The 15228-nt window shown below is 37.9% G+C and overlaps 1 protein-coding gene across 4 annotated transcripts in view; it reads left to right on the top strand.

The window, feature by feature from the left end:
• Positions 1–15228, top strand: part of prdm5 (PR domain containing 5) — a 305611-nt gene that overhangs the window by 245335 nt on the left and 45048 nt on the right. For all 4 annotated transcript variants that reach the window (XM_059988749.1, XM_059988750.1, XM_059988751.1 and 1 more), the window contains one exon: positions 6561–6646. In XM_059988749.1, the coding sequence (XP_059844732.1) occupies positions 6561–6646 (86 nt within the window). The remainder of the gene's footprint in view (positions 1–6560; positions 6647–15228) is intronic.

Genomic DNA, 15228 nt, shown 5'->3' on the forward strand with positions numbered 1-15228 from the left:
ATCTCATTATTGCCTCTCTACATACCTGCCTAAATGATTTTCAAATGCTGTGATAGTACCTATCTCCCTCACCTCCTGTAGCTTGTTGCATATGTCTACCACTCTATGTGTGAAAAACTTGCCCCTCAGTTCTTCAATTATTTTCTGTCTGACTTTAAGCTCATCTCCTCTCGTTATAGACCCCCCTGCCTTTGCAAAGGAATGTAACTGTTCTATAGGTGTACCTCATAATTTTTTAAATCTCCAAAAGACTATCTCTCTGTCTCTTGTGCTGCAGTGAGAATAACAACACCAGTCTCATTAATCCCTCCCTGTACTAAAGCCCACTTACTGTTTTAATTCAGGCTACAGTTTGTGCAATGAAGCTGTTGGGTGGAAGGTTGTAGGTCAGTTTCAGTATTCGGTAGAGATCATGCCACGGCAGAGGTTTTGGTGGTGGGTGGTGAGTGGTTGAGTTCAGTGAATTCAGAATTTGTTGTATGCGAGGCATTTGGAGCGGTATGATATTCCAGCCACTGAGATTGGGAGTGGATTTTCTTGGGAAGTTAGCAGAAAGCATTATTCATTTCTCCAGTCTCAAAGTAAAGCTAAAAAATCTGTACCTTGCAGCATTCGTTGGCAGGATAAACCTACATAGTGTGATTAAAATGTTTAAATAATTTGCCTGTCGTGTGCAGAAGTTGACCATTCCTAACACCACAGGCAAATTAGTTATTTATGCATTTTAATCGCACTGTGTAGGTTTATTCCACCAAAGGAAGCTGCAAGGAACAGATTTTTCTTTAGCTTTAGTTTGCAACTGGAGAAATGAATAATGCTTTCCATTACAATCAGAAGTAAATGAGATAAATTCAGCTTTGAGGGTATTTGTGTTTTAAAATTACACACGACCCAAACCATTAAACTATTTGGGTTAAAATTATTATATCCCATTTCACACATTCAGTCTGCCTGACACACAGTTTTCTTTTCTGATCCCAGATATTATATTTATATTGACTGCTAATTTTATTCAAGATATCAAATTAGAGTGGTGCCCCCTCTAAAATTGAGAGGCAATGTGGAAAAAAACCATCAGAGTTCCCTTGTTGTAAAGTGAGACACCTGTTGATGTTTCCCTTCTAAGTAGAGCTTTGGCCAGTTCCACAATTAACTGGCCCATTTAAAAAAGGTTCCATCCACTAAGTACACATGGTTCATATTTCCTGTACCAGCATGGTTTCCCTTCTACTTAATCATTTAGAAATCCATCTGCCTTTCTTTAGCTCAGCACTTTCTTCACCCAGTGTGTTTGAATCCTATAAATCTTATCTATTCTAATTATCTGACCATATCTTGGTGCCATCAGCAATTTTGTAATATTATAAGCATGTCCCTCAATATAATTTGTGAAAAGTACACCCAGCAGGAGGTCCAGAACAAATTATGGTCGAGTTTTACGTGGTACTTTGTCATGTTTGAATTGCCCAAAGCATAAGGATACTTTTAGGAATAGAGTGATTGTAATAGCATAGATGGAGCTTTGGGTAATTTATTAATACTTTCTGTTCTCCAATTCTGCCATTTTTCTTCTTAACACCAACATCAGTTATTGTTCCATGAGCATCCCTTACCAGCTGCTATCTTACCCAATGCTACTTACTTCAGGTGTGAACGTTCAACAAGTTATTGAATGACCAGCTGCAGCCAGAACCAAGCACGCTGTGTCTTCGCATGACTTGAGTGTACTGACATTCACAACAAGAATTTGTTGTCCATGTCATCCATGACTGAATAGTGGAGCAGACTCAATAGGCTTAATGGCCTAATTCTGCTTCTATGTCTTATAATCAGAAATACAAGTTGTACCTGACTTTTGTTCTGCAGTCCAGTGTGCTGAGGTGATTACTCTGCTATTGCTGTAACTGATAAAGCTAACTCAGGGTGAATGCTTCTCATTGCCTTCAGCAGCTGGATATCTTTGGGAAACCATTAGCAAACTGGTTTCCAGTTCATCACGTCAACCTGACATATCTTTCATGAAGGTTAACCTTTGCTCAAAACAGCACAGTTAGAATCATTCAATTGATCAAATATTCACTAGTTAGCTCTCGCTTATTAAATTTATTTGCTCATTGAATTTGAATAGGATGGAGTGGTAAGATCTTGATAATAACCCATGAAATTATTTTGAGCATTTCTAGACCACTCACTTTAGACTAAGCAACGATTCTTGAATTGATATCCATCCATTCTGAAACCTCAGGTGCAGTTTCTATACTTCTGGAACCACTAAAAGCATGAAGTAGAAACTTGGCCTTTATTTCCTTGAGGATTGTAAGGTATATGCCATCTGGCTATGCAGCTTATAAATATTTAATTGCATGAGTTTCTTCATAACACGTGCTCTGCTGACCTCTACAGATGTTGTAGATTCCAAAATCAGTTTAGCTGTATCTGGAATTTGTCCAAGGTCTTATGAAGACTGATGTGAAGAATTCATTTAACACATCAACCATTTCCTGATGCCCCATAATATTTCCATTCAATTAACCAATGAAAGAAACTATTTGGTCTTTGACATATAGTTTTATCTATCACTTTACAAAAGTGGTCTTTTGTTACTGACCACATTTCTCCAGTTCACTGGCCTCAATTTTTAAAATATACTTCTTTATCATCATTATGTGACAGTTATATGGCTCCTAGTTTTCATTAAATTTGCTTTGTTGCATTTTTCATTTTTTTTTATTTTCTAAGTATTTTTGATTTTCTGGCCGGCATGCCATTTTTCTCCATTTCTCATTGTAATAGGCATTATATCACTTTATGAACTGCACATATTAAATGGCAATCAGAATGAAACAAACCCTTTAATAGCGTTTTCCTCTATGTAATTATGTCTGTCCTTATCTGGTTGTTTTGCTTCTCATCTGTTTCTTTATCTTTTTTTATTTCACTTCTAAATCCCTTGCAGTGTATGTTGGAAAAAAAAACAGCTTGGTTTTATTGTCAAAGGTAAAGAAGAAAATAAGATTTTAGCTAATGACTTTCAGTCATGCTGCTTATTTTGTTTGATATATTGCCTTGAAGCGGGAATGTCTTTATTGTGCAGACATAAATGGAATTTGGCATGCTAGGTTATCGTTCTGCAGAATACATAAACAAAGCTTGCGTGATAACAGACAAATGTAAAAAGTAATGTCATGTGCCATCATTTTGAATTGATATGCTTTCTATTATGTTTTAGATGAGGTAAATGCAGGGATTCTAAAGAGTTTGATCCATGAACATTCTTTATGTTGAGTTCTTACTCACAAGGAAAGCTCTGTTTAAATTTATTCATGACTTAATGAAACAAGGGATAAAAATGAAGACTACATTTTAATTTTTTTGTGATTTATTTTTTTATTGAAGTTCATCATCAAACATTTCTATAAGATGTATATCAGATACTACACATATATATCATATAGTAATATTTGCCACAAGCCTCCACTTAATATTTATCTGAGGTATACACTTACTGAAAAGAGAGGGAAGAAAGAACAAGCAGAAGGAGAAAACTATCAACAAGTAGGGAGTGATCTTTTTTTTACAACATATTCATTGATTTGTGAGAATAAAATCAGGCCTATGAAGCATTTTAAACAATTTTTATTACCAAGTATTCAATATTTTCGAAGGTATGCAACTGCAGATGTGTAAGCTGAAGTTATGGTACAAACATGACATATTAATATTCAGTGGAATATTTTAATGAATTTGTTGGTTTCTGTTCTTTTAATGTTTTCAGTACTCATATTTCCATGGTAATGAAATATACCACCACTTCAAGGATTATGAAAAATTGTATTATGGTCTTACTACTTGTTTTCTGTTGGTCAGAATTGATATTACAAACTTCTGATTAAATGCAGCTGATAACCAACAACAATTGGCAAATAATTTGATCTCCACAATGTCATAATTAAGAAAAATACACGTCGGGTGTTAGAAAGATTATTCTGAAGTGCCTTTTCAGTTCAAAGAGAAGAAATTTTTGAACCTTGAACAATTGGAAACAAATATTTCTTTCTCATGAAAAGCCATAACCCAAAACAATAATTTTATTGCTTTGTCATCAATTCTTGCTTGACCTGATGAAAATCTTAAGATTGTTAACTTTTTTTAATTTTAGATTTTCAGCTTCCATAGTATTTTGGTTTGCTTGCCTTTTTATTTGTTAACTTAGTAGACCGCGGAATTAAAATATTTCACAGATATGTATTCATCATAAATTAGAGAGTGGGAAAGCATTAAGTAAGATTAATTGCTAAGATCCATTGTCAGAAATGGTCAAAATACAAATAAAACTTACTTTTGGCTTTCAGTTTCTATTTATTTTAAAGAAATGTTAGCTCATAACTTATTCAGTTAAGTGGGTGACCATCCAATAAAAAGGAAAGTTGAAGACCAGTTTGCCTGAGATCAGTAGTTGGGTATGTGGTGGAACCCATTGCTCTGTTGGTGTAACAGAGCATTTAGGATTGTACAGAGAAAACGTGGATTTATGAAAGGAATAGAGTGTTCGGCGAAGTAGAGCTTTTTGAGATTGTAACTAGTATAATAAATAAGGAGGAACCAATGCATCCAATATATTAGAACTTTCAAAAGGCCTTCAAAAAGGGAACTGCACCACAGGCTATTAAACAACTTAAAGTATGTGGAATTAGTGATAATGTACTAGCCTGGAGTGAGGCATCATTAACTGACAGAAAACAGAGTAGTAATGAACTGTTTGTTTTTAGTTCAGCTGGTTGTAACTAATAGTGTGCAGCAGAAGCCCTATTATTCAAGATTATTTAGATGTGAGTAATAATAAATATATTCAAATTTGCTGATGAGACTAAATGGATTGGCAACAAGTGGGTGGCACTCATCAAGTCAAGCAGCATCTGTAGAAAGACTAAAAAGGACAATATTTAAGGTCAAAGGACTTAAATCAGGACCAGGAAATCAAAAAAAATGTATAGTTTTTAAGTTGTAGAGAGGGTGGAGAGGCTGCTGGATATGTGTGGATAGGACAAAGGGAATGATTCTGATAGGATGAGGACAATGTTGCAGAGATGATTTTGCTGTTTGTTGAAACAACAGGTTGGGGGGTTAATGAGGGAAATGAAAGTCAAAATACACAAAGACATATGTCAAAGCTGTGACGCTGCAAAATCTTGAGACCAAAGACCAAAAGGAGGACACAAAAAATGTTGAGTATCGGTAGTTCCTGTGGAGAGTGAAAAAATAATTATGGTTATGGATGGATAACCATGTATAGTTGTGTAAATGGAAGAGAAAATGCTAAGGGACTTCAAGGGTCTGATAAGTAAGCATCTAACAGATACAACGTGGATAAATATGGTGCAATTCACTTCATGGTAGTACTAAAACAGAGTATTTTTCAAAGGTGTTTGATGACAAAGGGTTGCTGTTCAGAGAGTCCGAGTGACATTAAACATTAAGCACTGAAAACCAGCATGCAGGTGCAGCAAGTATGATAATCAATATGTTGGCTATTATTGCAAGATGCTTTGAGTTCAAGAGTAAAGATACCTCACAGTCCTGATGAATTGTACCCAGATCTGAGGTCTCTACATGTAAGGAAGAATTTACTTCCAATAAAGAAAGTCCATCATGTTGCTTCCTGGAATGAGGAGATTGTTGTATGAAGATAGATAAAGCAGGATGGGTAATACCCCTGTTTAGAAGAGTGAGAGTTGATCATATTGAAACTTACAAAATTTGTCTTGGATCTAATAGATGCTTGGACAATGTTGTCTAGAGCTAATTTCTAAATAAGGGTTGGCCATCAGGGCTGTTTTGGCGAGAATTCCTGCACAGCTAAGTATAATGAACCTTCGGAATTCAATAACCCAGAGGGCCGAGGAGGGCCAATTGCTAAGTATGTTCAAGTCAAAGAAGGGAGTTCAGACGTTAAGGAGTTAGTACCAGAAAGTGGAGCTGAGGTGAAATATCAGTCATGATTTGATTGAAAGGCCAAGCAGGCACATGGACTGACTAGCTTACTCTTGCTTCTATTTCCTATTTTCTTAAGAACTGGAAAACCCATGTCTTTAGTAGTGTTGCTTTCATTTTCTTTGTGTTTTATACATTGATTGCACTCAATATTTGTTCAGTACGTTTTCACCTTGATGTTAAACAGTGAAATTTCTCTTTGATATTGAAGCATGCAACATTGCTGTCCACATAACAGCAAACATTCAATGTGGGAATCTGTCATTGTTCATTTAAAGAACTAAAGCCTTCTGTGTTTTCTTAGAGAGATGTATGTGTGGTATTGTACCTTGTTGGCACAGATCAAACAGATCAGAGTGGAATTTGATCCAGCATTCAAGTGGCTGAGAGAAAACTTCCTTTATACAAGGTTTACCCAATGCCTTGATCTGCTTGTTTGATCAAAAAATATTAATATAGAGGAGAAAGTCTTCCACTGGTCACACTGTTTTCCCTTGATATGCAGAGACAGTCCCCTTACTCTGTAGTTTATTATCTGGTTCAGTGATGGTTATCTCTGACGTTTGCAGGTGAGCGCCCGTACCAATGTCCCTACTGTGACAAAGCTTTCAGCAAGAATGATGGATTAAAAATGCACATTAGAACACACACACGGGTAAGAGCAGATTATCCTTCCTTGTTCCCTCCTTCCTATTGACTAAAGCAACAGCTGCAATATTGATTATAGCATAGTTAATATTTATGAACTGAAACTATGGTATTAATGTTAAAACTCATTATAATTAACTGTTTAAATCTCTCTATTTTGCATATGTAAAGTTATCATTATTTATCTGGTTTTGCTGTGATAAATCCTTAATTTTGCAATTTTTATTCATAACAACTTATCGCAAAATGATTTGCTATGAAGCCGTTAGAGATGGGAATGAACATATAATTCCTAAGTTTGCTTCAACAGACAATACATACAAATTGAGAACCAACAAGATCAAACATGGTGACGTTTGGTTGCAGCATTGGTAATGGGTTTTTATAGAAAGTCCTGGTGACCTTTTACAACTCACCAGAATGGTTCAAGGTCAAGAGATTGTACTGCTGGCCCTCCTTATCCGCGAGTTCCGCATGCGCGGATTCAACCAACTGCGAATCAAGAAAACCCGGAAGTGCTCTTCCAGCACTTGTTGTTTGTGCATGTACAGACCTTTTTTCCTTGTCATTATTCCCTAAACAATGCAGTATAACAAGTATTTTACATGGCATTTGCATTGTATTAGGTATTATAAGTAATCTAGAGATGATTTAAAGTATACAGGAAGATGTGCGTAGGTTACCGTGGATTGGAATCGAAAAAAAATCGTAAGTTCTCTTACTAAGTAAGTCGGAACAGGTACATCAGGTATTATTTAGTGTCAGTTCTCAGGTTTTCAAGGACTGTTTTCATGTTCCTTACTGTAAGGGTGACCTTGCTCCAATTATACAGGGTACTGAGGAGACTGCAACTAGAACGTTATGAGCAAGTCTTTTCTCTTTAGCTCATAGCTACATAGTTAGAGTAGGTGGAAGGGGCTGACTGAATCACTCCAAAGAGCTGGGATGGACTCGATGGGCTAAGTAACCTTGTGTTGTAGCATAATGCTTCTAGGATTGCTTGTTATCTGATTCCTTAACTCCAGAGCAATAAATAGTAAAATTAAAAGTAAAATCAAATTCAACTGCTGCATCAAAAAACAATGAGTACTTCAAATTTTGGAAGTAATCAGGTGCTAAGAATGTGTCTTTCTTTAAGAAAGGCAGGAGTCGATGTGTGCTACACCTGTTTCTCAAAGTTTACTTTGGCAGTGGAATGAATTGTGCCCAGATTCTGCAGTCCATGGTTCAAGCAACCAGTCTGAGCAACTAATTTTTTCGCTCACTGGAAACAAGAATTGTCTTCTCTCAACTCCATCCCACAATTCATTGTTCAGTCCACAGACTCCCATCCTTAAATAAATAAATATTCTGGTTATATTTCAGATTTGTTTTTAAAAGTTGTTACTTCAGAGTTAAGTTGTATTTGTATGAGGACTCATTAAAATCTCCATGATCTCAGTTCTCCTGGTTTGTCTGAATACAGGCAGATAACCTGTTCCTGTGAAAGTCCATTCCGACCCAAGCATCGTGAAGCAAGTTGCTTCGAGGATAACTGAGAAGTGAAACATAGTTCCAGTAAAATGCACAACTTACCACTGAATAACAGCCTAGCTTCACTTCAACGACAAGTGGCAGCAAAACTGCAGCTGTTTTAGTGCAGTGACCTAATGGGGAAATGTGTATGAATTCATTTCCGCATCAGTCCTGTTCAGCACCTGCCTCCTAGTGGTATGCCTCTAAGGGCACAGACTTCCTCCATTTTTTTTTATCTTAAGCCCACAAGCTAAGACTCTTCTGGTTTGAGCTGATAGTCTTAAAACTAAATGCCATGAGTGCCAATAATGGAAATCTACATGGACTTGTATGTTGTTCTGTTGACTGCTTTTGAAGTATTTCATTATTCCATGGATACTTGTTTCTTCCATTTGCTTTGAATCGAATCTATCGTTAGTTTATACATAATGTTGAAGCAGGTTTGCGGGTCCGGCAAGCGAGACAGGAAATGCACAGACTTCAAATACTTATATTAATAATTTACTTAAAAACAGCAAAATTTCGACAGAGCATTCATGTTACAGACACTACAAAGCTGAATACTCAACAAAGATACTTAATTAAAAGTGCGCACAGAGCATAACTTCCCAATCGCCTTGCCTAAAACAAAGGATGAAGAGAGCAAACCTCTGCCACATACTACTTTATATACCAAGGATATTTGAAATCAGACACCAGGCATCTATCCAATGGGAAAGGCAGCTGCAGTTTCTAAACTGACCAATCACAACGTGAGCAACTTTTGACAATCAGAATAAGGCTCACCCCCACAGGACAACATGTAATAACTAAGTTAGCTATTTTCCCACAATATTATTAGTAGCTACTTACAGTAGTTGTGCCCTTTGCTATTTATTCTTAACTGACTGTATTTCAGCTACTTTATTTATTATATTTATTGAGATACAACGTAGAGTAGTCCCTTCAAGCCATGTCGCCCAGTAACCCACCTATTTAACTCTAACCTAATCACATGACAACATACAATGACCAATTAACCTACTAACTCACTGGATTTGTGATAGAATAACAGATGCTCTGCAGTTAACACAGATAATTAGATGGTTAGCTTATTTTACAGAGAAACTTTAATTAAAATCACCTTGGTCAGTTTTCTGAAAACTATATTTTAAAATCTTGAGGCATTTTGTACTAACAGCATGCCTTAACAAACCAAATAATAGCCAATTAACTATTTGGCCAAGTCTGCCTTCCTTCAGGATTGATACCATTACATTTTTGGCTACAAAGCTGCACATTCTCGGCAGAGGCCTCAAAGACGGATGCCAGTTGACAGTCTCAAATGTTCCGAATTTCAACTTACTATTTTTAAATTTTGTTTTGTGCTTTGGGCTGCTCTGAAACAGCGGTGATGGCTGTTTGTTTAAAATGCTGCCTGTTTAAATTGAAAAATGTGCCAAAGTGGCATCCTGGGGTGAACCATTGCCAGATTGTATATTTATTTATTTGTTTATTTTTTATTTGGAGAAACTGCACAGAACAGCCCTCTGGCCCAAGAGGCTGCACCACCCATCAACCCACCTACAGTGTTTGTGAATCCTGTAAAATTTCCTATAAATATGACCGAAAATGTGATCTAGTAAGTTCTAAAACTAGATAAAGAGAACCCAATTAAATAAATAACACAAACCAACATTATACTAGTTCATTTATTTATTCCAGATTGTATTTATGCAGAAATAGAAAAAAATCTGCAGGTTTCACAAACTTTCAAACACCACAATATTTAACCTAGCCTAATCAGAGGACAATTTACAATGACCATTTCATCTATTAAACAGTACAGGTTTCCCCCGCTATTCGAAGGTAGAAAGTTCCTATGAAATGGTTCGTAAGCCAGAATGTCGTAAAATGAAGAAGCAATTACCATTTATTTGTATGGGAAAAATTTGTGAGCGTTCATAGACCCAAAAAAAACCTACCAAACCATGCCAAATAACACATAAAACCTCAAATAACAGTAACATAGAGTAAAAGCAGGAATAGTCTGATAAATACACAGCCAATATAATGTAGGAATATTTTTATACAATTATGGCGGTACTGTCCACCGCAGCGAAAATCTCACGCTAGCACTTTCAGCAGCACTGGCGGCAAAAACACATGGCGCAAGCGCTCCGGACAGAAACACACGGCATAAGCACTCCCGACAGAAACACACGGCATAAGCACTCCCGACAGAAACACACGGCGCAAGCACTCCCGACAGAAACACACGGCGCAAGCACTCCCGACAGAAACACACGGCACAAGCACTCCCGACAGAAACACACGGCATAAGCACTCCCGACAGAAACACACGGCATAAGCGCTCCCGACAGAAACACACGGCGCAAGCGCTCCCGACAGAAACACACGGCGCAAGCGCTCCCGACAGAAACACACGGCGCAAGCTCTCCCGACAGAAACACACGGCGCAAGCACTCCCGACAGAAACACACGGCAGAAGCGCTCCCGACAGAAACACACGGCGCAAGCGCTCCCGACAGAAACACACGGCGCAAGCGCTCCCGACAGAAACACACGGCGCAAGCTCTCCCGACAGAAACACACGGCGCAAGCACTCCCGACAGAAACACACGGCGCAAGCTCTCCCGACAGAAACACACGGCGCAAGCGCTCCCGACAGAAACACACGGCGCAAGCTCTCCCGACAGAAACACACGGCGCAAGCACTCCCGACAGAAACACACGGCGCAAGCACTCCCGACAGAAACACACGGCGCAAGCTCTCCCGACAGAAACACACGGCGCAAGCGCTCCCGACAGAAACACACGGCGCAAGCACTCCCGACAGAAACACACGGCACAAGCACTCCCGACAGAAACACACGGCGCAAGCACTCCCGACAGAAACACACGGCGCAAGCGCTCCGGACAGAAACACACGGCGCAAGCACTCCCGACAGAAACACACGGCGCAAGCACTCCCGACAGAAACACACGGCGCAAGCGCTCCGGACAGAAACACACGGCGCAAGCACTCCCGACAGAAACACACGGCGCAAGCACTCCCGACAGAAACACACGGCACAAGCGCTCCCGACAGAAACACACGGCACAAGCGCTCCCGACAGAAACACACGGCATAAGCGCTCCCGACAGAAACACATGGCACAAGCGCTCCCGACAGAAACACACGGCGCAAGCGCTCCCAGCAGGAGCCTTTAACCTTTAAGCTATGAAGCTACCAAATAACACATAAAAATACACAAACTATATAAAGTAGAAATAATGTCCGCCCAGTGTAGTTTCACTTACTGGAATTGGGAAGACAGTGAGGACACTGATGATGGTGTCCACCTTCCCCCTAGCTCATTTCCCTTCAGCCTATCACTTCCCAGCTCTCTACTTTATCCCTCCCCCCACTTCTTATCCCCCCTCAACCATCCCATGTTACTTCACTCCTGATGAAGGGTTTCAGCCCGAAATGTCATTATTACCTCCTCCCATAGATGCTGTCTGGCCTGCTGAGTTCTGCTAGCATTTTGTGTTTTTTGTTTTTGTTTGTAGTTCATTAAATTTTCCCTTTAGTAGCTGAGCAATACAGACAGTCCAAGGTCACAGGCTAGCTCCAGATTTTATATTTCGCTATCTGACCTAATTCAACAGGTCAGGCAGCGTTTCTGGAAGTGACTAGATAGTCAACATTTCTGTCTGAGACCATTCTTCAGGACTGAAAAGGAAGGGGGAAGATAGCAGAATAAAAAGGTGGGGATTGAAGGGACAGAGGCCAGCTGGAAGGTGACAGGTGAAGCTAGGTGGGTGGGAAAGATCAAGGACTGGAGAAGAGGGAATTTCTACATTTGGTCCATAAATATTAACCAAAACCATTTTCCTATTGTAAATTAATCCTTTAACAATCAAAAATCTACCATTAATATCAGCTATAATATCCTCCTGACTAAAAAGGACATTGGAATCAATAAAAATAGAAACATCTCTAATTTTAATCTGAGAGTTTGCATGAAACTGAGGATCCTTCCAAGATTTAAAAAATTGATTTTTATCACATAACCTGATATGTGTCTCTTGAACAAAAATTATATCAGGTTGAAATCGGTTAATAATTTTAAATGTTTTCTTAAGCTGAATAGGATGATTCCAACCACGGACATTCCAACTTAAAACATTTAGATATCATCATGAGACTTTGTATCTAAAAATGTAGTTAGACGCATGTCAGGATAAGATAGTCGAAAATGGCGGAGACGAACAACAATAATAATAATTTGCATATGTCCGGGATTCCATAATGGGTATTAAAAAAAAGAAAAAAAGCCCACCCAAACTACAAAGCCCAGAAATGAGTCGATATCAATCAAAGCAAGCCCCAAGAAAAGCATAGAAGCGATTATAAGCTCCACCTACCTAAATAAAAAAGAAATGAAAAGAGTCATCTCTGTCTCCCTCTACTGAACATAAAACTCAGTACAGTCAACATGTATCTCAGTATAATTAAATTCGAAGGAACAGTTTTTTTTGTAAAACAAAACGACCTTCAATTTTGAGAGTAACCTTCAAAATATTAGATAAGGGAAGAAAAATACAACCAAAACAATTCTTGAAATATTTGCACGAAAGAAAAACAATCACCATCTTTAAATTATCCAATCTATCTTTAAAACATAAAGAAATCCAAATAATTACTTAACAGATCTTTACAAAAGCATACGGAACAAAAAAAGCAGTTCATTTAAATGCTGCAGAGAAAAAATTCTAAGTGGTTCAAAATTATCTACAGTCTTTCAACAGTTCTCTCGCTATGTCTTCTGAGGTTAAAACCATCCAAACCAGTCTTTTTCAGAGATACAATACACAGGAAAATGGTGTGGGGACAGAGTACAGGTACACATACAAGCAAGGGAAAAGTAACTACAATACTTGCCCCCCTTGGCTAAGGGCAAGCACAGCTCTTTGCTAAAGGGACAGCAATAAACACTCCCACAACCCTATTCAGTGCACACCTTACCATGTGTCTCCAGAGCTGTTCTGTAGTCTTTAGCCTGGAGTGAAGCAGGGTGGTCCCTCGAGGATGGCAAAAGAGAGTGAGCCAAGCACATGTAGCACCTTTTATAGGTCAGTGGGCCAACGGCTTGGTGCTAGACAGGTTAATCCAATTAAGGTGGCCAATGGTTAAGTGTGCATTGATTAATTAGGAGGGGCGAAATGTTGACTTGCAGGTGGTGTGACCTCCGACCAGGTGAGGGCAGTGCTGTCATGTGACAGGCACTGCTCTCTGGTTATGGCTGGGTCACCAAAAATACGAGCCCCAAAATTTTTGACAAAAAGCCTTAATTTAGCTGGATATTGTAATGAAGGGAAGAGCTTTTTTTGATACGCTAATCTCATAACCAAAGCAAATCCAATAGGCTTCTTAACAATTTCGTGTGAAAAATCTTCAAAAAAGCGAATCTGCGAACCTTGAAATTGAAACAACCTTTGTTTTCTTGCAAGCTTAATAATGCGGTCTTTGTCTCTAAAATGGAGAAAACGCACAACAATATGCCTGTTTTTACCTTGATCCAAAAGTTTTAAAGCACCGGTTCTGTGAGCCATTTCAATCCCTGGGTGTTGCGAACAAACCTCCGGAAATAAAGACTGAAAAATTTTAGCAAAATAATCCAGTGTGTTGGCAAATTCTGAATTCTCTTTTAATCCAACAATTCGAATTTTATTCTGACACGACCGAGCTTCCAGATCCACGATTTGTTGTTGAGCCTTTTCCAAATAAAAAGAAAGGTCAGCCGCATTTCAACTAATTTCTTTAAGATCGAGGCTCAGAGAGTCAATTTTTTCTTCAAATTTCTCTTTTAGTTGAGTTATTTCAGTGCTGATACTGTTGATTTGAGACTCTAATCTCTTCACCCAAGGGGGTTACTTCGAGAACTCATCAGCTTTTTTAGACTTTCCGTTGCCTGGGTCTGGGTTCCATTTGGTGCTTCTTAAAGTAGCCATAATTATAACTGTTGCTCTACAGATCTGACTGAATAAAGTTGAAATTTCAAAGTTTAAGTCGGGAAAGGAAGAGATTAAAGGCGGACAGAAAGAGACTGTGTCTTACATGTCCGTGAGCAGGAGGTGGGGGTCTTGGTTAATATTTATGGACCAAATGTAGATGATCCCTCTTTTTTTAAAGCTGTCTTTGCTCTATTTAAATGAATATATGTTATTAGTGGGTGGTGATTTTAATACTTGTTTAAATCCTTTAATGGATAAGTCATCACCCAAACATCAACTCCCTAATCGTTCTGCATCACTTATTAATTCATTTTTAATTGATTATGGTCTAATTGAGGTATGGAGGCATATGCATCCTAGTGATAGAGAATACTCTTTTTTCTCACATGTTCATAATATATATTCGAGATTCGACTATTTTATAGTTGACCCTCGACTTCTATTTAATGTTCAGAGATGTGAATATGATGCAATTGTTATCTCTGATCATGCTCCTTTAAAACTAATATTTGAAATTAAAGATGTTTTTTCTACCAGGCCATTTTGGCATTTTCCAGAACACTTGTTACAAAGATCAGAATTTGTTGAGTTCATTGAAACTCAGATAAAAGAGTTTTTTCTCTTTAATAATACAGGAAACATCTCAAAGTTAGGAATTTGGGATATATTTATGTATTTATGTGGTCAGATTATTTCGTATATAGCTAAACTGAAGAAACAAACAAGAATAGAACTAGATAAAACCTCTAAACAAATTAAAGAATTTGATAACATCAATGCAATTTCTCCAAATGTTGTTTCATTTAAAAGAAGAGTAGAATTACAATCACAATATAATTTATTATTAATATATCCTATTGAAGGATATTTGCTTAAATTGAAAAGTCAATTTTATATTTTTGGGGATAAAAACAATAAGCTCTTAGCTTCCCAATTAAGAGCAGCTAGAGCTAAAAGACAATTTTAAACATTCGTAAAAATAATGGAGATATAGCAAGTAACCATGAGGACATTAATAATATTTTTCAAGATTTTTATTCTGATCTTTATAGATCTCAATTTCCTGCAGAT

Source organism: Hypanus sabinus, chromosome 14 (assembly GCF_030144855.1).
Source record: "Hypanus sabinus isolate sHypSab1 chromosome 14, sHypSab1.hap1, whole genome shotgun sequence".
Lineage (NCBI taxonomy): Eukaryota > Metazoa > Chordata > Chondrichthyes > Myliobatiformes > Dasyatidae > Hypanus > Hypanus sabinus.